Here is a 22,519-nt window from a genome sequence, read left to right as displayed (position 1 = left end):
GGGGCTTGAACTCTGGGCCTGGGCGCTGTCCCTCAGCTCTTCAGCTCAAGGCGAGCACTCTACCACTTGAGCTACAGCGCCACTTCCGGTTTTTTGGTGGTTTATTGGAGATTGGCTTTGAACCGCAATCCTCAGATCTCAGCCTCCTGAGTAGCTAGGATTACAGGCGTGAGCCACCAGCGCCCGGCAAGACTTTCACTTTCTTAATGTATACGTTCTAATTTCACCAAATAACAATTCCTTGTTTTGGTAGACATTCTGGATGTCCTTCACATTCTGCTGTACTGCAAACTATACTGCCATGAACCAGCAATGCCAGGAAACTTAGAAAGAACATTTGCCCCTAGCTCCAGGTGCTCTGAAGAGAAAGTCACATTTAATGGTCACAAAGTCACAAGAGGTGTATACATGGTCATGGACAACTTATTTGCTTACTTATTGATTGATTGATTGCAGGTACTGAGACAAACTCAGGACCTTATGCTCTTGCCTGGTTTTTCCACTCAAGGCTGGTACTCTACCACTTGAGCCTTGCCTCTACCTATGGCCTTTTGCTGGTTTATGGCATTGCCCAATTTGTTAGGAAAGAGAAAGACTTGGAAAAAATTATGTTAAGTGAAGTAAGCCAGGCCCAAAGAAACATAGGTCCCACGGTTTCCCTTATCTGCAGTAACTAGTGTATGTCTGAGTCAAGCAGAAAAGGTCAAATGCTATGTACATATGACCACATACGATGATGTTAAGTGAAATGAACCCCAAGATAGGAACACAACTTGTTTTTTCTTTCTACCGTTTTTAATGTATCTAAAATGTACTAGGTGATTTTTTTGTTTCTCTTGTATGTTCTTCCCCCATGGTATAACCTCTGTTTTCACTGTAGTTGATGTTGGTGCCCTGCATCTTGTATATACATTTCTCTAATTTGGGGAGGGGAAGGGAAATAACAAAATGCTGAAATAAGGATACAGGTTGATCCATTATAATAATGAGATGTACAAGACACTGTAGAAAACAAACTTTACAACTTGGTGGTAGGGGAGGGAGGAGTTGGGGAGGTGGGGAGGGAAGGGTTGGTAGGGGGAAAACAAAGGAGGAAGTAACAATGCGCAATAGGAAGTGTACTTACTACCTTACTCCTGTAACTGTAATCCCTCTGTACATTATTTTTACAATAAAAAACAAAAAAATTAAAAATTAAAATCAGCTTTGGGCTAGGAAGGTGGCTCAGTGGTAGAGTGCTTGCTTTGCATGAATAAGGCCCTGGGCTTGATTCCTCAGCACCCCATAAGCAGAAAAAGCCAGAAGTGGCACTGTGGCTCAAATGGTAGAACACTAGCCTTGAGCTGAAGAGCTAAGGGACAGCGCCCAGGCCCGGAGTTCAAGCCCCACAAAAAAAAATCAGCTTTATGGAAGTGTAATTTATATATACAAAGTCATGTAGTTTTATTTTTGGCAAACGTAGCCACCTACCTAACCCCATACAATCATAATATACCATGATTTCAGAATCAGGAGGTGGTCTCTTGCTCCTTTGCTTTCAATCTTCTCCCACACTCAGTTGTATTTTATAGAATCTTGAGAAATGTTTATAAGCCCCTAAGTCCCAAGCCATTTCAGAACAGGAAATCTACCTTGAATTTTATAAAGGTGAAGAAGCATTTTTATTTATTTATCTATTTATTTATTTAGGTACTGGGGCTTGAACTCAGAGATTTTTACCTGAAGACAATGCTCTACCACTTGAGCAATGTGCCAGTTCTTACTTTTTACAGTTTGTTTTTCAGATAAAGGTCTTATGCACTAACTATGCCATGGTAGGCCTCAGGTGTCAGTCCTCATACCTCTGCCTCCCAAATAACTAGAATTACAGGTATGCACCACCACACCTTGCCTAGACTAACATCACAAAATGAAGATGTTTTTAAATCCTCCCAGTTTCAATCCCCTGCCTTCTTATTTTTCTTTTTAGCATAATTAATAATACAAAACCATGGCTTTTCACTATGACATTAGCCTACAAGTATACAATATACTTTGATTATATTTATTCCCTTCCTGCCTTCTCTATCCCACCACTCCAAAATCACTTTTTCCCAAATATAAGAAATTCTTGGCTAGTCTCTAGACTCCCCTTCCACTGCTCTGCCTCAGCACCAGAACAGTGCCAGGCTCAGGGTATACATTCATTAAATAACAGTTGATTAGAATGAATAAATATATGAACGAGTGATTCCTCTCAGACTAGAACTAAGAACAGAGCACTGACTTGGTGCTACCCATTCTGAGGGGCACCAGGCTCTGGAATGCTGATGGCAACACTTAGGGATACACTTTCAAATCTGGAGTTGCATTTTGGGAAAACATTTCATGCTCTGAAAATTCTTTTCACTAATGATTTTAAAGAGGAAGAGCAGCATTCATGCATGTGGCCAACCAAGTACTCAAGGGATGGTGGTAAGTTTCAGTGGAAGGAAAATAGATCCCTGGCTTTATGTTTCTAAGCACTGTAATTATCTCCAGTCTTTGAAGCCAGTGAAAGGGAGAAATAAATATTTTAGAAGCACATTAAAGCTGCAGGCACAAGCAACTCCTCCAAATACAAAGGGAGCACACTCACCTGTTCTGAGAAAAACTGGAAGCCCTTGTCCTCTCGAATACATTCATATGTCTCTCCAAGGACAGGATTAAACGGCTTGCTCCCAGCTCGGAAGTAGCTAGATGCATAGGCAGAGATGGCAAAGGCTGCTACGTATACCTGTAGATGGAAAGAAAAGAACCTGGCTACTTCTATGTCACCAAGAAACTTGTTTTCTACAAAGAAATGAAATCAAATATTTCTCAATTTGTCTTGCTACTTTTTATCTCAGAAAGCCAAAGATTTGTCTTAGGTGTAAAGAAAACTGAAGTTATAGGTTAAAATAATGTTCATTTTGGCCCAATGTTATAGCTTGAATATGCATGACCCCCCACAGGCTCATTATTGAAAGATTTCTCCTTAGCTAGTGACTCTGGAAACTTTAAAATATGGGGACTTGGCTGGAGGAAGTTGGCACTGAGGGGCTAAGTGGGCATGTCCTTGGGGTCTGAATCTTGTTTTGGACGTCTCTGTGTTTTTTCTCTCTGTCTCTGACCACTACAAGCTTCAGCCACATGTTCTTACCGCCATGATGTTGTGCCTCAACAGAAATCTATGGACTATAATTTCTGCAACCATGAGTCAAAATAAAGAATTCTTTTGTTCAAATTATCCTATCAAGTATTTTGTCACAGTAGCAAAAAGCCCAACTAATACCCAGAAGCAAATCAATTAACAATTTTAAAGTGGCCATTTACTTTTTGTTGTTGTTGTTGGTTGTGGGGCTTGAACTCAGGGCCTGGGTGCTGCCTCTGAGCTCTTTTGCTCAAGGCTAGTGGTCTATCACTTTGAGCCATAGCTCCACTTCTGGTTTTTGAGTGGTTAACTGGGCATAAGCGTCTCACAGGGACTTTTCTGCTAGGGCTGGCTTCCAACCATGATCCTCAGATCTCAGCCTCCTGAGTAGCAGGATTACAGGCATAAGCCACCGCTGCCATTTACTTTGATACCTAAAAGCTCAGAGGACAATTAAGATGATAATATTCATGGCATAGTGAGGTGGGTTTGGAAACTTCCAGCTTCATACTACTTGGGAACCCTGACATTAGGATTTCAGGGGAGAGAAAGAGTATAAGAAGAAGCTAAACTTTCCCTGAAACTCAGGAGGATGCATCCTAAGGTTGGTTGTTTTGGTTTTGTGCCAGTTCTGTGGCTTGAATTCAGGACCTCATGCTCTTGCCTAGCTTTCTTGATCAAGGAGGTGCTCTATCACTTGAGACACACCTCTACTTCCACCTTTTTGCTGGTTAACTGGAGATAAGAATCTCAAGGACTTCTGTACCTGAGCTGGCTTTGAGCCTTGATCCTCAGATCTCCTTCTGAACAGCTAGGAACACAAGTATGAACCACTGGTACCTGGCATAAACCATTCAAAAAGCCTAAAAAGCAGAGCACTGGTGGCTCATGCCTGTAAACCTAGCTACTCAGGAGCTGAGATCCGAGGATGACAGTTTGAAGCCAGCCTGTGAAGCAAAGTCCATGAGACTCTTACCTTCAATAAACTACTCAGATGAAAACAGAAGTAGCACTGTGGCTAAAGTGATAGATCACTAGTGAGCACAAAGAGGCTCAGGAACAGAGCCCAGGCCCTGAGTTCAAGCCTAGGACTGGCAAAAATAGGCACCTAAAAAGTAGAAACCTAACAAATCATTTTGAGTCCAGAAAATTTGTGAGAGTAGTTTTCTGACTAAGAAACAACCACTGGCTACAGTGGTTTAATCTTCTGCTTTTTGGGGAAGAAAAAAAAACTAAAAGGGGAGGACCACAGTGATAACTATATATTCATGCAGAAATGAGAAAAATCTTTTACTGTCCCTCCTGATCAAGATGCCAGAATTTTTTTTATCATATTCTCCATTTAAAGAGATACATCTTTTTAAGAAAACTTATTTATTTCAGTTTGGCTAAAAGTAGTATGAGCAGGGTTTCCCTTTCTCAACTTTTCTTTCTTCCCAGCATACTTTGAAAAGTTTCTTATACTGAAGGAAAGCCTAAGTGCCTTAAAAAAAAAGAAAAACTCTCGCCGTCATATAACCTTCTGTGTTAACCTTTTGCAAAACAGTTGAGTGTTGCCTGCAATAGGACCCAGCTTGCCACCTCACATTGTAGATTGCTTGAGAGCTGCTGGATAGTTTATCAAAATCAATTCTTGGGCGGGGGGTATAGCAGTGGTACAGTGTCCTTCGCATGCACAAGCCCAACATCACACACACACAAAAGTCAATTTACTACATTTTGGTCAATCCCATTCATGACTGCCTACAGTGTCAAAACCTGAGTATATGTTATTTTCTCTGCATCTGCAGAGAAAGGAGACCCATCAATCAGAAAATCATCTTCAAGGACTCCAAATTTTCCCTATTAAACTTAAGGCCATATTCCGTAATCAGAAGATATAGCACAAGATGGCAGAGATGGGCTGAAGTGATATCTTTCTATGGCACATCTATACCACATGCTCTCTTCCTCTGCCACGTTTCTTTTCTAATAAACTTACCTATCATCTTTACTTGTATTCAGAGCTTGCCTGAATTCTTTTCTTGTCAGATGCAAGGAAGGGAGGGAAGGGGAGGGGAGGGGAGGGGAAGGACTGAGGTCAATTCAGCTGTCCTAAATTTCTGGCAATGTAGTTAGGCCAGGAAGTTAGGAATTATGTGCATCTTTTACTGACTTGGATTTATCAAAAGGATACACTTTCTTGTCTGTAACCTGTGAGACAGTAAGATCGCAGTCTATATGAAATGCTGAACAGTTCTGAATCACCATCATAACTGAAAATACAATTCATTCATTATGCTGGGGGAAGAAGGAAATGGGAGGGGGCGGATGAAGCACCTCCTTTTGGGTTCATAGCACAGCAGGGGGACTTCTACAGGAGGTAACCTGCAACACACTAAAGGTGCTATGTTCAGTAAGGTGCTAGCTGGGAAGCCTGTCCTCATACTTCTGCTTCAGTCAATGACATAGTTAAATCTAAGCGATCTGATCATCGCAGAACATCCTAGAGGTAGCCAAAACGCTGTGGGAACAAAATTCCTTTAACAATACTTCTCTGTTCCAAGTCAATCATTGTCTTTAAAAACCTGCCTACAAATGTTGACTTGAAATCCCAGCAGAAATTCTCTGAGGAAGAAGAACAAAGATTTTTAAAAACAGCTTGTTTTTCTGTTTTGTCATTATTGTAACTGTCAAGAAAGAAAGTCTTCTATGGGAGACTAAGTAGGACTAGATGTTTCTTCGAGTCAGTGGTTGAGAGATTTCCCTTTAGTCTTTAGATCTCTTAAGTAATGAAGTTTCCATGAAGATTAAAACCAAAGAATATATATCATCTACCTACCTTCCTTCCTCCCTTCCTCCCTCTCTTTCTTTTATTCTTTCTTTGTCTTTTGTGCTGGCACTGGGGCTTGAACTTAGGGCTTCAGGCTCTCACTTGAATTTTTCTGTTCAAGGCTAGTGTTATACCAATTGAGCCATATCTCCACTTTAGCTTTTTGCAGGTTAATTGGAGGTAAAGATTTCTCAGATTTGTCTGCCCCAGCTGGCTCTGACCCTTAATTCTCAGAACTCAGCCTTCTAAGTAGTTAGGATTACAGGCATGGGATAGCAGCACTTGGCTACATACAGCATCTTTAAATGACTGTGTCCTCTACCAATGGGAAGATGAATCAGCTTAGGTCTGTGAAGCTGAGGGGTGCTCCAGTTCTAAGTTGGCCAATCAGAGATGACCCAGGGAAGTGTCTATACCTAGAGAAGACTGAAGTCCCAGCATCTCAGGCAGAGCACAATGTTACTGTGTACCAGACTACAATTGGGAAAACAAAAGAACAGTTTTCACAATGGGATCTTTCAATGTGTAAGAACAGACTTTTCCCCTACTTTATATAATGAGGAGGGGAGGGGAAGAATCTCTCTGGTGTAAAAATCTCTTTGAGTTTATTTTCCAAAATCCTAAAAAATAATGGGACAATTCCAGAAATAGCCCACAACATTCTCAAGGGAAATTTACACTGGATGAGAAAAACAGCTTACGATATTAAATTCTGTGCACCCAGGGTAGTAAAAATAAACATGCAGACAGCCCTAAAGCCATGTTTTCCAAACTGGCCTAGAGAACCATAAGATGGATGCTTCTGGAAAAAGAGGTACCATAAAATCACAGAGCAGACCTACCCCAAGCCCAGAGTTTTCTTTCCCATGCTGACTAGATCCCAACAAGGTGACTAGAAACAGCCAGGTCAAGAGGAAGGAATGTCTCTGAGACATGATCCTCTCTTGAGAGCAATAAAAAATGAGAACCAGAGGGCAATAAAAAATGAAAACCAGTCTGTCCATCCATCTGGGCTCTGGTAGGCCCAGATAAACAGGCTTGTGGCTCAGGACCAGGATGGACAATGCCACTGGCAGGTCTAATCCTTACCATTCTTTCCAAGGGGCTGGGAATCTGGGCAGCCTTGTCCAGCAGCTCACTGTACTCCAGCTCCTCGCAGAGCCTCTGTAGTGTGTTTAGGGGCTCGTTCAGCTCCACCGGCATGGCCACTTTGGACAAGTCCTTGCCTATGTTGTTTCTCAGAATGTTCCACAGGCTGATGTTGCTGGTGTTGGGGCCTGGTGCAGGCAAACATGTTCTTCTTTTGGACCTTGCTTCCTCACTCTCAAGAATAGGTCCTGAAAGGCAAAAAGGCTTGGCTATCTTTATGAAGCTTTTCACTTTAGTCCACCATTACAAACAACAACAATCTGCCAAGTACAACTGCATGCTTCTAATCCAGTTACTTAAGGGACTGAGATCTGAGGGTCATGGTTTGAAGCCAGCCAGGCAGGAAAGTATCAGAGACTCTTATTTCCAGTTACCCAGAAGAAACAGAAGTGGAGCTGGGGTGTAAGTGGTGGAACATCAACCTTGAGTGAAACAACTAAGGGAGAGCATGAAGCCCTGAATGCAAATCCCAGTACCAGCACATTCACACATGTACATAAACACACACACAGACACACACACAAATCTGTAATAAAACTTTTTTAAAAACTCAATTATACTATTAAATCCACTTATCCAGAGTATGACTCGACTCCAGAAAACAAACAAAAGATTTTTGAGCAAGTAAAAACCAAAACTTAGGGCCAGGATGTATATAGGTCAGTACCATAGTGTGTGCATAGTATGCCGCAAACTCCAGCATTGCAAAATACATACACATATACATACATATCAATGATTTTACAAACTAAAGTTCATGCAATTCATTCCTGGAGAGTCTCTTACATTCCTACTCAAAAGCTAGTTCCTCATAGCTTTAAATGCTAGAATAAAACTGGAAACTGGATTTCTGTGCCTATATGATTTACTTATAAAAAAACTTAAAAAAAATTGGGCTGGGAAGGTGGCTCAGTGGTAGAGCACTTTCCTTGCATGCGTGAGGCCCTCGGTTCGATTCCTCAGCACCACATAAGCAAAAATAAAAAAAGCCAGAAGTGGCGCTGTGGCTCAAGTGGTAGAGTGCTAGCCTTGAGCTGAAGAGCTGAGGGACAGGACCCAGGCCGAGTTCAGGCCCCACAACCAGACCCAAAACAAACAAACAAACAAAAACTTTAAAAAATGATATCAAATTCTGACAAATGCAACTGTATGTCTTGTTTATTGTCTCTTGTTTTTAAGATGAGGTCTTGCTATATAGTCTAGGCTGGCCTCCAAAAACTTTCTATGTAGCTCTGGATGGCCTCGAACTATTCTTGTTTCTCCTTCCTCAGCACTAGGAGGCTGAGATATGAGGATCATGGTTTCTCCATCCATGTTTTACTTTCTGCTATTCAGCTAACAGAAGTAACTGGATGTTTTTAGACTTTTGGTTCATATAATCAGATTGCTCTTCAATAAAGCTATTGTTAATGTCTGGGCAATAAGTATCCCTTCAAAAGGTGACTGTGTTAGAACCAGGTGCTAGTGGTGGCTCACACTTGTAATCCTAGCTCTTCAGGGGCTAAGATCTGGCAGATCACAGTTTGGAACCTTTCTACTGATGGGATTACACAGGTGTGTGCTCTCCTGCTTGTCTGGAAGTAGTTTCCAAAAATGGCTTTCCATATAGTCTCAAAATAGGTTCTCTGATTATACTAATCCAAGTTTTGATCTAATGCCACTCTCTGCTATAGCACTAATGGATAACACATACATTGCTTTTTACTTAATGGTCTTCAATCCTCGAAGCATTATACACATATATTCTCATTCATTCCTTATGACTACCTTTTGGGTAGTATAACTGTCCTCATTTAGAGATGAAGAAAAACTGAAGCTCAGAGAAGCTAAGCAATTAACCCAGCCCACAAAATATTCTAAAAATTCTAGTATTTACTGTGAGCTGTGAAACATTCTGGAGTAACAATGCAGCGTTCTAGAGTAACAATGGACCAAGGCTTTGATTCCATCCTATTTCCTTCTGTAAACAAAATTGAGTTATAGGACATAAAGACTAGTCCTACAACCGTCTTTTCAAGATGTATAGAAATTTAATCTTCCTTGGAGAATGTTTACAGAGAACCAGGGACACCCATATCTAGTATGTAGAGATTAAAAAAAAAAAAGCTTGGTTAAGCTAAGGTTACAGTGGTCTGTAAGTTTCAGAGAACCAATCCTCACTTCTATGCTTTTCCTATATGCTGTCAACTGAACTATGCTCTTTGGTGCTGAACCATGTCCTCTCTTCCTAACTTTGGCCTCTGAATACCCCATTTACTCTGTGCTCCCTTTGGCTCCTTAGGGCCTCTAAGAAATGGAGGCCCTCTGCATTTGCAGTCTTCCACATCCACACTAGGGAGATCCATTTTAGTATGATGTTTACCACCAAGGGATCAAGTGATGTTTCTTCATTTCTCTTTTACTCTGCTTTCTTGACTTCTTAGAAAAAAAAGTAGCACAGGAACTGTTCCTATATTACTGGGCTTCTACTTTACATGCACTAGTTTTTAGACTTTCCCGTCAAGGGTTTCTTTTTGCAGAAATATTTCAAACAAAAATTCAGAATATGATGAGCATCTCATATCTTAGCAGGTGCAATGCTGAAAAGATGCTTTTACTGACAATGGAAAAATTATCTACCTGTCCTTGTGGTCCCCAAAGGGGTAGCTCTTTAGTATTTAGACTATTCATCACCATAGTTCCAGCATAATTACTGAACCGAGAAACACTGAATTATCAGTTTAGGCACCTGCTATACTCTGTCTGCTGTGCAGGTGTGAAAATGAGTGGTATTCTGATATCTAACACACCATGCAAACAAATTAGAAATCTCAGGACATAGTATCAGATGGGATGTTCTGGATGCTAAAGGACCTATACAGGGCAATGTCCAATCAGATAGAATCTTTTTTTTTTTTTGGGGGGGGGGTCTGGTCGTGGGGCCTGAACTCTGGGCCTGGGCGCTGTCCCTCAGCTCTTCAGCTCAAGGCTAGCTCTCTACCACTTGACCCACAGCGCCACTTCCGGCTTTTTTCTTTTTGCTTATGTGGTGCTGAGGAATCGAACCCAGGGCCTCAGGCATGTAAGGCAAGTGCTCTACCACTGAGCCACCTTCCCAGCCCCAGATAGAATCTTTTTAAGGGCACCTCTCAACAGGCTTCCCACAGTCTACTTCCCACAGCCCTAAGCTGTTTGAAAGTAGCAAAGCACCCTGGGTACTCTGCAGCTCAAACTACCACTATGAAATATCTTTTGTGGTCATCATTTTCCCACTGGGTATCAAGTAGTAATAAAGGAATGTCTTATGGATACCTTGAGGGAGAGAGAAGTACATTACTTTGAATAATCTAAAATCAAGCTACCATTTGAATCAGACTATTAGATACACCCTACAAAACTCTTAAATTACAACAACTGATATTTAAAGGTTAAAAAAGCAATATTCTAATGCATTTGCAGAATGTTTGACTGTAGAAGGGACAGCTGTTGAATTATTTTTGACATTCATAAAAAAATCAGTGTATTCTCTATAAAATAAGTATTTGCACAAGCAGACCAATTTATTTGAATGAATGTATTTTTCATATGTGGGTGCCAACACCTCATCTAAATTATGAAAAGCTGGAAGGTGTGGGGACAGTGTTACATTTCTAATGTAGTCCTTGCTACCCTTCCCTTTGCATGCACCAGAAACTCTATATATGCTTGTTATTGTACTGTGAGATGCAAACATTCAGATATCCAACAATGTATATCTAGCCAGGTGCTAGTGGCTCACTCTTGTAATCCTTGTTAATCATGAGTTGAGATTTGAGGTTCCAGGTTCCAAGGCAGCCTGGGCAGAAAAGTCCATGAGACTCTTTTTCTCCAGTGAACCAGCACAAAGAGCTGTGGGTTAATGTGTTAGAACACCAGCCTTAAGCAAAAAAAAACTAAGGAAGAGCACATAGTCCTGATTCAAACTTCAGTACCAGCACCAAAACAAACAACAAAAAATGTAAGCTTACCTAAGGTCTGTCTTTCATTATCCAAATCATTACTGAGATTGTCTAAGGAGAGATTGTCACTTATATCACTGACATATGAATCATCATCAGAAATCTGTGGGAAAGAACAAATATATGCTAGAGAAAGAACAAACAAGGGTCACTAAATGGTCAACCACGTTGCATTCCATGTTACAAATATATAGAAATAATTCTGAGTGCTATTTTCATAGAGGTCCATAGGCCAATCTGTTCAAGTGATACTCATGGAAAAACAACAATCATTAAATATTTATACATTCTTGATTCATTCTCATAAGAAAGAAAAAAATAGCAGTGGAATCCAAGATTTCTATTATAAAAATTCTTATTAATTCAGACAGCATTTTCAGAGTTTGCTAGTAGTTGACTAGTTAAAATTCTTCTTTGAGAAAAAGGACTTTCTATAGGAATTAATAAAAAGTAATATTACTTCCATATCCAAGGGGTGAAATTATTTATGCATGCTTATACATAGCAATACTAGCTATGCTACTTGCCTATTCCAGAAGTAGTTTTTATTATCAACTGAAAACATTATATGCTACAAATTAATACAATAACCATATTATAGCAATACTAAAATTATATGTAATTTTATCACATAATATGGATAAGTTATACAGAATGCTAATTTCTTTCTTTGTAGTAAAAATGGTATTCTCTGTTGTTGTTGTTGGTTGTGGGGCCTGAACTCTGGGCCTAGGCGCTGTCCCTGAGCTCTTTAGCTCAAGGCTAGCGCTCTATCAAAGCACCACTTCCAACTTTTTCCTGCTTATGTGGTGCTGAGGAATTGAACCCAGGGCCTCATGCATGGAAAGCAAGCGCTCTACTACTGAGCCACCTTCCCAGCCGTAAAAATGATATTCTTAAATAAGTACAAGTCAGAACTTTCAATCTGTAATTGAAAAAAGTATAAAAACTAAGTAACACAAATGAGAAGGTATTCAACTATTTGTACAACTTTTTCGTCTAGCATATTACATCATTTTGTGTTTTGGGGGTATAATTTATGAGAGGACTCTGAGAATGAAATGGGTGGTGTGGAAAGGGGACATTGAGTTCAGTGTTTCTACACAGAGATCTTTACTGAACAGGTTGGTCAAAAAAGCCACAAGAGATTTGGGATGCAGCTAACTAAAAACAGTTTTCAAACCTCATTCTCTGAAGAGCTTGGAGATAATAAGACTTCTTGCGCATCAAAAAACTCTGAAAGGGAGTCAGTGATGGAGAGCCTGCTCTCATTGGAAAGCTGGTGAACCAGGGCGCGGTTTTCATCTCTGGAGTTTTCCTTTGAAAAACACAAACAAATCCACATCTATTTAAAAACAGTCTCAAGAGAAACAAAATAAACAAATGATTTAGTTGCATAAGTACAGGTCACAAGCCCATGCAAACAGACAACTCAAAGCACAGGTCAGCTCCAAAGTTGAGAAGAAGCAGGCCTCACGCAAAACAAAAAGAGAAAAAATGAAGTTCTCTCCCCAAAAGGCACTTCACAGTTCAGACTCACTCCACACATCTCAAAGCCAAAACCAGGATAGTATTTGTTCCATTTGAGAAGGGAAAATTCCAGTGCTCTGAATCACATCCCTTTATTTGCTATTGCTAAGACATTTTTATTTCACCCTAAAATTTCCTTGGAATTATACTGAATGCAGGTCTTTGCATGGCTGATTCCAGGGGAATAGACTTTTTTTCTGTCTCTATGTGTTCCCAGAGGCTGCTTGTTAGGCATTTCGTGAAAAACAGACTTGTGTTTCATCCAAAGGTGCCCCTGTGGCAGATCATTCATTATTCATGTATAAGTGAGATGAGCTCTTTTTGTCTGTCTCTGTCCACCAACAATGACTCTGCAAGGGAAGGAGACCCCTGATCTTTGACGTAGCCTCTATAAGAAGAATTTAATGAAATATCACTCCTGACTAAACACAGATGGCCCTCTATCTCCAATCCACTCCATCTAGACTTGCCCTCTGAGAAGGACCTGAATTCCCTGAGAGAAAGCTTTCTATTATATTTGCAAGTGAAAATTCAATTTGACTCAACACATTAAGTGGTTAACTTGTATAGTCTCCAGCTGGTCATGGAAGAATATGGTAGAATAAGATTTCTGACCTGAATGAGCAGAGAACATTCAATGAACATTAAACCAAGACTGTGTGAAGAGCAAAGAGGAAGCAGAGAAGAAAGTGAGGCTAGCTACATAGAAACTTCTGGAGAGGACTTCACAGATGTGACCTGGACCTTGGTTAGGACAGATTTAGGAAAGAATGACTAGATTCCTTAAACACGGAGGAGAAGCTCATCTTTTTCCAAGCTACAGCAGGAGTTGCTTCTAATTATGTATCTGATAAGCAAGTCTCAGAATAATGTGAGGAACAAGAGTTTAAACCAGGTGTTGCCTTGTCCAGAAATTTTTAGTTCAGCCTATACTGCTGTCTCATCCATGTAAAATATGCCTAAGGAGTGGATATCAGGACCCAAGGGTTTCTTGTGTATTTCTTAACAAGTAAAGGGTTAGGAATCTCTTTATGAAGTGTTCACTTTGGGCACACACCGTCTATCCCTTTGTTTAGATTCTTCCTAAATAAGAAATCTCCCAAGGAAGATAATGGTTTAACGATGCCACTGTTTTAACATCCATGAAATCTTCTGAAAAGTCATCTTTTTCTTGTTACTAATAAAGAGATTATTGTAGAATCTACGAAGTATTACAGCTGTCATCTTAAAGGAATGGTCTCCCTCCTCTGAAAAGAGTTTGAAGACCCTTGGTGATTAGCAGAACTCCTTTAAAGCAATGGAATCTTCCATCTCCTCTGAGCCTCACCATGGGAGAAAATAATACTTTATTTACTAGTGCTGTTCATTAATTCATTACTGCACATTCCTGCTCTGTCTGTTCTTCTTCCTGGCCTGATGAATCTGTAGGAATTTCCTGGTTGGTCAACACTGAAAATAATACATCTTGAGGATTAGTTATCTGAAATGCCTGGCACCACATTTTGGACTTTTGAAATATTTGCATGTATATAAGATAAGGTATCCTGGGGATGGAATGCTAATCTAAACATTCATATATGTCTTACACATCCTGAAGCTACTTTTCTATGGTATTGTTAGTGTACTTGTGTTTGAGTGTGATCTGTCACATTAAGTCAATTGTGGAATTTTCCACTATGGCATCATATTGATACTAAAAAGGGTTGGGATTTTTTGGGGGGAGGGAAGGGGGTCCAGTCGTGGGGCCTGAACTCTGGGCCTGGGCGCTGTCCCTCAGCTCTTCAGCTCAAGGCTAGCGCTCTACCACTTGAGCCACAGCTCCACTTCCAGCTTTTTTTCTTTTTGCTTATGTGGTGCTGGGAAATCGAACCCAGGGCCTCAGGCATGCAAGGCAAGTGCTCTACCACTGAGCCACCTTCCCAGCCCAAGGTTTGGGATTTTTTAAAGCATTTCAGATTTTTTATTTTGTTTTAGGGATCCTCCCCCTTTTACAGGCTAACCACCACTGGCTACAATTTCTAGACAACTTAAAATCTCATTTGTTAAACTATTAACAGTCAGGCTGGGAATGTGGCTTCATGGTAAAGTGTTTGCCTCTCATGCATGAGGTCCTGGGTTTGATTCCTCAGTATGACATAAATAAAAAAGTAATTAAAATATTAACAATCCCATTTAACAATTTCCCCTCATGCTTTGTAACTTAGGCGTAGTTGCCTATCTAGTTTACTTTACAAAAAGTTAAACATGGAAAAAGGAAGGAAAAAATTCGTAATCCTGCCATACTACCAAAACTGATAATACATTTCTCTCCCACTTTTTTTTTTTTTAATCTTATTTTGTCTTTGGGACAGAGTCCCACAATGAAGCCCAGGCTTCCCTTAAGCTTGGAGTCTTTCTGTCTTGCTTCTAGAGTGCTGGTTAAAGTTATGTAACACCATACCTGGCTCCAATCTTTCTTTTTTCTTTTTTTACTTATTTTTGTATTAGGGTATATTAACAAGGGTTTCATGGTGATAATTTCATACATTTGTTTAGCGGATTTTGAACAAGTTCACTTTTTCCCAATATTTTTATTCATCTAGTTTTGACTTTATTTTAATATGTAATTATATTATACTCATACTATTTATATGTAATTTTATGAACTTTTCCACATTGCATCAAAACTTTTCAATATTAACATGTTCTGAACAAAAATTCACGTGAATTCAAAATAGAAAATACAGAAAATGTAAATAGAGTATCACTTAAAATTCCATTGGCTTACCGGAAGGCCCTTACTAACCTATTGATGTGTATGTATATTAAATGTTTGTGCACCTTTTTATTTAGAAAAATTAGGACCAAACTACATATAATCTGTATATTTTCTGCTGCATACACCTAATGTACTGTAAGCAATTTTCCAGATTGTTACAAACTCTCTAAAACAACGTAGATGAATCAGTAAATATCTAATTGTATATATGTAATATTGAAAATTAAGGGTGCTTACAGGTTTGCAAAGATGGAATCTTTGTAACTATGTCTTTGTTTCTATTTCGTTGTTCTTTAGGATCATTTTCTACAAGCAGAATTATGTGTGTGTGTGTGTGTGTGTGTGTATGTGTGAAGTAGTAATCTATGTATTCATTTTATTTTTACTTTGAATAATATGTAAAAAGTACTATGTTTTATTAAGAGCAATAAATACTATAGAAATATATAAATACTATAGAAAAATGTGCTAATCTAATTGTTTTCATTTTCATTAGGCTGACTATTATTAAAAATGCAAATATAGTCTTAATATAGGGAGAGCGAGGATTAGTGGCATATGGCACCCACATCCCCGTACTTCTTTGTCCCTTCCTGTGAATTCGTAACTACAATCAGGTGATTGTGAATTTGTAAGCACAATCAGGTGCCATCTGTAAAAGGGTCTCATAAAGTTATAACAGAGCTGAAAAGTTGTTATCCCTAAGTGATATCATAGTGGTCATGACAATGCAGAGTAAAGCATGACTGGTGTTTGTGATGATGTTGGTGTAACAAAACCCACTGTACCCAAGTCCTATAAAAGGGCAGCACATGTGATTACATGAGGTTCATAATTCTTGCTAATGATATGACTGTGCTGGTGGGCTGTGTCTTTACCAAATCACAATTTTTTATTACTATTTTTTTTTTTTTGGTCGGTCGTGGGGCTTGAACTCTGGGCCTGGGCGCTGTCCCTCAGCTCTTCAGCTCAAGGTGAGTGCTCTACCACTTGAGCTACAGCGCCACTTCCGGTTTTTCTGGTGGTTTATTGGAAATAGGAGTCTCATAGTCTCTCCTGCCCAGGCTGGCTTTGAACTGCGATCCTCAGATCTCAGCCTCCTGAGTAGCTAGGATTACAGGCGTGAGCCACCAGCACCGGCACAATTTTTTATTACTATTTTAGATTATGCTCCTGCTGGATATACAAAAAAGCCAGTTAGCTGTCAATCAGCTAACCTACCTGAAGTGGTCCTCCAGGAGGAATTCCAGAAGAAAGAATTTCATGCTTGTTACCTCTAAAGGCCTTGTAGTAGGACAAGATGAGGAAGAGAAATATTGAGGATTGAAACACTGTAAAGGCTGAGGCTAACAAAACCAAAAAACATATTTAAAAACTACAGCCATATGTCCTAGGTATGTATACAGGTATGCAGTCTATTTACTGTCCAGGTTTGCGGATGTACACTTTATGTTCACCCAATAATGAAATCATCAAATAATGAATATCTCAGAACATAGCCTAGCACCGATTCATACCTAGCAGTGATACAATTTATGACTGAGTTGAAAACTAAAACTAAAAAAAAAAAATCCTACAATTATTTTGTATGTTTGTGTGTGTGTGTGTGTTTGTATGTGTAGAGAGAGAGAGAATTACATTACTTTTCCATTTGTGTTGAGTTCTTCATTTACTTGGTATTATTTTTTCACTGTTTACATGTTAAAATCATTTTTCTGAGTTTAGTATGTGCCTTCTTTGTTTTTGACATATGCCAAATCTACTTGACATTTCTTTTGCCATGTTTTTATTACTCTTCAATTTAGGAACTCTTCTCTGCTCTAGCAGTTTGATAAATACTCAAATCAATATTTTTTCCATTAAAATTTTTATATTTAACTTGAATTGGTTGGGGACTCATTTTATCATGCAATGGAAATAATTCAACTTCTTTCCAAATTGCTTTGTGCTGCACTGATGTACTTTATTTAATAATTCATCTCTTTCTCTTTGGTTTTTTTGATGCCTTATCAAGATATTTGTTCATTTGTTTTTTTCTTTCTTGGTACTGATACTGAGCGTTTAATTCAGCTTCACATTCTTGCTTAGCTTTTCTGCTCCAAGCTGGTGCTGTACCACATGAGCCACACCCCCACTTCTGGCTTTTTGCTGGTTCATCAGAGCTCAAAGTCTCTTAGACTTTCCTGGCCTGGCTTCAAATCTTGATCTTCACTTTTCAGCTTCCTGAGTAACTACGATTACAGGCATGAACCACTGGTACCAAGCCATTTCTTTTGTACATAAAAGAAATACCTGAAGTGACCATCGCCATTTTTACCATATCACTCACTACCTTATTTTAATTAACTGTGGGAATATTGTTTCTGTTTTTGTTTTTGCTCCTGGGACTTGAATTCAGGGCCTGGGCACTGTCCCTGAGCTTCTTTTGCTCAAGGCTAGCACTCTACCATCTGAGCCACAGACCCACTTCTGGCTTTTTTTTTTCTTTTGTGTATGTGGTACTGAGGAATCGAACCCAGCACTCTACCATTAAGCTACCTTCCCAGCCCCAACTATGGGAGTTTTTTTAAGCTGTTTTCTGGCTTAGAATACCTTCACTATATAATGGTATGACAGTACTGAGCAAACATATGCTCTGGTCTCATTAAATGCAGATTTAAATCCCTGGCTTGTCTCTTATAAGCTGTGTGTCTGTGTGTCCAATTTTTAGCCTCTCTAAGGGTTACTTTCCTCTGGGATTTCCATGAAATCCCTACCACTTACTTTATAGAGTCAAGGTTCAGAATTTTTGAGGTATCTATCTCCTAGAACTGCTGGAAAGGCAAAAGCACACAAGCTAAAATAATAAAGCTCGCATATTCACTTTCAGATTTTTAATTTTCTTGCTTTTTCAGTTTCTTTAATAGACAAAAATGCAGAAAGATGTTATCTGTATTAAAAAGTATTTGGCCTTTCATTTGGAATCTATGATAACATAAAATAATCTTAAGAAAAGATAATTTCATATTAAACGTTTGATTCAGAAATATAAAGTAAAAAGGGACTTGATAAACTGTGGGCGTAATTTCTGATAGGAATGGATTTTAGAGTTTAACTATTCAGCACAACACCAGAGATGATTCAATAGTGTAACTACAAGATAATAGAAAGTAAGCAAGGATGCTGGAGGGTTCTAAAACCAGAGTCCTTGGGCCATATTGGAGGCTGTCATTTCCTTGAAGAATTTGGAGTGTCTGACTGATTCCTTTAAGAGGTAATCTGCTGTCAAGTTTTCAGTCTGGGTGGCCTTTCCATCTATTCCAGTTATTTCCTGAAGGTAACAATGGGTTTTCCATTGCTGGGAAGTTCGCCTGAGTCATTCAGTGAATAAAAAGGGATGAACCATGGGAAACAGAAAAAATCTGAAAGAGGAAATGAATGAGATGATTACACCACTGATTCAGACTCAGAAAGGCTGTTCTGGAAAGTGGAGCTAGAAGAATATAGCTGCCATCCCTCAACAATAATATACCAGCTTTTGGGGCAATATTTTTGAGATCAGTTTAAAAATATGCACTTTTCAAAGCCAAGTACCAGTGGCCACTCTGGAGGTTGAGATCTGAGGATCCTAGTTTGAAGCCAGCCCAAGCAGGCAAGTGCAAGAGAGTTTTATCTCCAATTAATCACCAAAAAGCTGGAAACAAAACTATAATAGAGCATTAGCTTTCAACAAAAAAAAAAAAAAAAGGATAAGGGACAGTACTAACTCTGAGTTCAAGCTCCATTACCAAAATTAAAAAATAAATAATAAATGTACTTTTCAAAACTTGGGGGTCATAGCTTCCTTCTCAAAACACAACAGCCTTTAGTATACATGCTGAGTGAGTACAAATAAAAGGCATACATGAAGAATATTTAACAAATCACAGAATATATAAATGTAATTTATATGATAATGCAATGTAAAAAGTAAAGTATTTTCTGGAATGAGCATAAACTGGAGAATTCTATGGTGATGTACAACAGATGACCACCAGCAATAGCCTGGCACAGCTCTGACTAAGCTTAGCTTTAGCAAATGTACAGATTTAACACAGGGGCTCCTAGGGAGCACATGTCTTGGCCAAGGCTTAAAAGACAACGACTAGTGTATAGATGCTCAATCCCAAGTGATGGTTTAGGGATGCTCTGTTGGGGAATATGTGTGTGTTGAGAAATTTCTTAGCCACAATCTTGCCTTCAGAACAGAGACAGGCTCTGCCCCCAGTCAGGTGAGATGGCTTGACTCATATGGCACAGCCTGTGCTGCTTAATGGGGCAGACACCGACCCAGAGTGTCTGTGTCCCAACTGGCACCAGCCTCAGCTCTCCTCATCACCCAATCCAGGAGCAACCCAAGCAGTGAAGGAGCTCAGTCTCAGGCTTCATTTGCTTTGAGGACAGGAAAAGAATTATGATTAATCATTTAAAAAATTATGGGTATACACATTCCCTTTATTATCTCCCTTATCTACCCAGCCTAATAATTTGTTAATGAAAATTTTAGCAAATCGGAGGTAGGTATATACATGTGATAGCTAAAAACAGTTTTTACCTTCATTGTCTTTCCTTCTTCTTTTTCTTTTTTTTTCTGGTTTAGAGCTAATACTGGGGGCTTGACCTCAGGACCTAGACACTATCTCTTAGCTTTTTTACTCAAGGCTGTCACTCTACCACTGAGCCACACCTCCATTTCTGGCTTTTTGGTAGTTAATTGGAGATAAGTATTTCAGGGACTTTGCTGCCAATGCTGCCTTTGAACTGCGATTCTCAGATCTCAGCTTCCTGAGTAGCTAGGATTACAGGTATAAGCCACTGGAAACTGGCTACATCCCAAGTCTTGCAGAAAGACTTTTTACTGACCAAGAGATTTCAATACAATGTTCTCCTTTCTCACGCGAAGTTGTGTTCTGAAAAAGAAAAGTCAGATGAAGAGAGGAAGAGAATAAGCACAAGGAGAATATAGCATTATTTTTACCAGGTGAGAAAGGGAAGATGGCAAGGACTTGGATATTGCAGGTCACAGAAATGTAGGTTTTATCAGGGATAATCAGAGGAAATGCTTGTCTATTACTCCAGTAATACATAATGAGTAGAGTGACACTTAGAAGTGAAATAAGATAAATAAATAAAAAAGATTTCAAGGGGCCAGGGGAAGAAGGTTACAAATGTACAATAGCAGCAGCAGGAAAGCCTCTGAACCCTGAGGGCCCTGTCCATAGCTCCCAGCCACAGCTGCTCCCAGAGGAGGTGGAGGAGAGGCAAATGCCACTTCAGCTGATGATGCAGGGAGCCCATGCAATTGGACAGAGGGTGTCACATGGAGGAGTAGCAATCGTAGAGATGGTTAGCAGGGAAGAAACCTACCCACCTCTGCCAGATTGTCACCCAACTTGGGAACAGCGGGCGGGTCGAGGAGCAGAGATTCAGCATGGATTCTGCGTAAGCGTTCTTTAAGATCTGTGTTTTGTGCTAGTGCCTGAAATATGTTAAAAAAAAATAGCATGGCTTTGTTAATATATGAAAAGTTCAGGAAAGCACAGCGGGGGGCGGGGGGGCTCAGCAGAGGTGATCTATAGCAAGTGATGGAACTCTGAGTGACACACCTGAGGACTCTTTTGGGCTTTTCCCGCTCCTCTCCAGGAGGCTGCGGAGATCACAAATGGAAAAGTCTGGAAATGATACTCCTTTGCTAAATCTTATCTCCAGAGATGGAAGGAGGGTTAATACAGGGTGAAAGGAGGAAGTTGTAAATACTGCCAGCTTTTACTTATGTTTATTTTGGAGGTATTGGTTCTTAAACTCAGGGCCGTGTGATCATTCAACTTACTTTTTCAGCTGGTGCTCTAAAACCTGAGCTATGCCTCCAGCCCCACCACAAGTTTTTATGAAAGATCTCCAGGGTCCTCCCAGAATCAATTCCAGGTGCCCAACCATCTTTGGTCTCTTTGCCAACTTCCCCTCCCTCAAGATTCCAAGCTTTTTTTCATCTTTGAAAAGATGCTGCCTCCACCTTATGACTGAACATATTTCAATATGATTTCATTATCACACCAGTTGAACTGGGTCTTGAAGAGCTCTGTGAAGTCAGATTTTGTGGAAAGATAATCTCACTCTTCTAATACAGGTATTAGTTATTGCATTTATTCTTTAGGAATGAAACAAATCTCACTTGCCTGCATAAAGGCTTAAGGGCCTTGGCCCTAATGGACATACTTCCCCCCCACACTCCCAGAACTCTTTTATTTTCCCCTGAGCAGGTCCCATCTGTCATCTTACTCTCATCTGTGAGAAACTGGTCAAAAGTAAAGGATGTATTTCCTCTTTGATAATAGTCCTATGTACTTTATAACCTTCTCTTTTCCAAATGGTTTGTCTTTGAAAGGGAATAGAATTCTCTGATTACAACTCCCCAATCAGCTCTCAGGGTGCTTGTACACAGATCCTTCTCCATCTGTCTTCCTGACTCTCTTCCAAGAAGCTCAGAGCCTTTCCTATCCATCAGGATCTGCAGTGCCTACCTGGTGAGAGCCTAGAAGAACATGGTATTGCTTAATCCATGGCCTGGTTCTCCAATAAGGATCTAGTTTTACTATGTAGTTTCCACAGAAGCTATGCATTATTTCAAAAATCCTTGATGGGTGCTGATGGCTCATGCCTATAATCCTAGCTACTCAGGAGCTAAAATCTGAGGATCATGGTTCAAAGCCAGCTCAGGCAGGAAACTATGGGACTCTTACCTCCAATAAAACTACTCTCAAAAAGCCAGAAGTAGTACTGTGGCTCAAGTGGTAGAGCACAACCTTTGAGCTAAAAAAGCTCAAGGACAGTGCCCAGGCCCTGAGTTCAAGCCCCAAAATCAGTTCCCTCCTTCCCTCCCTAAAAAATCCTCAAGGATCATTTAAGAAACAATGAATAAGAACTAAGATTAGGGTTATGCAACCATGTATAACAGTGTCTTTGGGTGACTAGAATCTTCTAACCTGAAGATTGTGCTATTTTAGTAGCTTCTCTTTCTTTTGTGGACAACATGTATAAGTAAGAACATACCAAGACTTCACATACAGCCCTAGGATAATCATTCTGATAGATGAGATTATTTTGCAATTTTTTATCTGTAAAAA

The 22,519-nt window shown here is 39.7% G+C and overlaps 1 protein-coding gene across 1 annotated transcript in view; it reads right to left on the bottom strand.

Moving 5' to 3' along the window:
* Positions 1-22,519, bottom strand: part of Osbpl3 (oxysterol binding protein-like 3) — a 122,146-nt gene that overhangs the window by 40,437 nt on the left and 59,190 nt on the right. The window contains exons 8-12 of the mRNA XM_013024393.1: positions 20,767-20,874; positions 12,273-12,407; positions 11,099-11,192; positions 7,053-7,300; positions 2,618-2,755 (exon numbers count right to left, since the gene is read on the bottom strand). Of these exons, the coding sequence (XP_012879847.1) occupies positions 2,618-2,755; positions 7,053-7,300; positions 11,099-11,192; positions 12,273-12,407; positions 20,767-20,874 (723 nt within the window). The remainder of the gene's footprint in view (positions 1-2,617; positions 2,756-7,052; positions 7,301-11,098; positions 11,193-12,272; positions 12,408-20,766; positions 20,875-22,519) is intronic.

Source organism: Dipodomys ordii, unplaced genomic scaffold, assembly GCF_000151885.1.
Source record: "Dipodomys ordii isolate 6190 unplaced genomic scaffold, Dord_2.0 Scaffold76, whole genome shotgun sequence".
Taxonomy (NCBI): Eukaryota; Metazoa; Chordata; class Mammalia; order Rodentia; family Heteromyidae; genus Dipodomys; species Dipodomys ordii.
The sequence above is the reverse complement of the archived record's forward strand: the minus strand, read 5'-3'. Positions and strand labels throughout refer to the sequence as shown.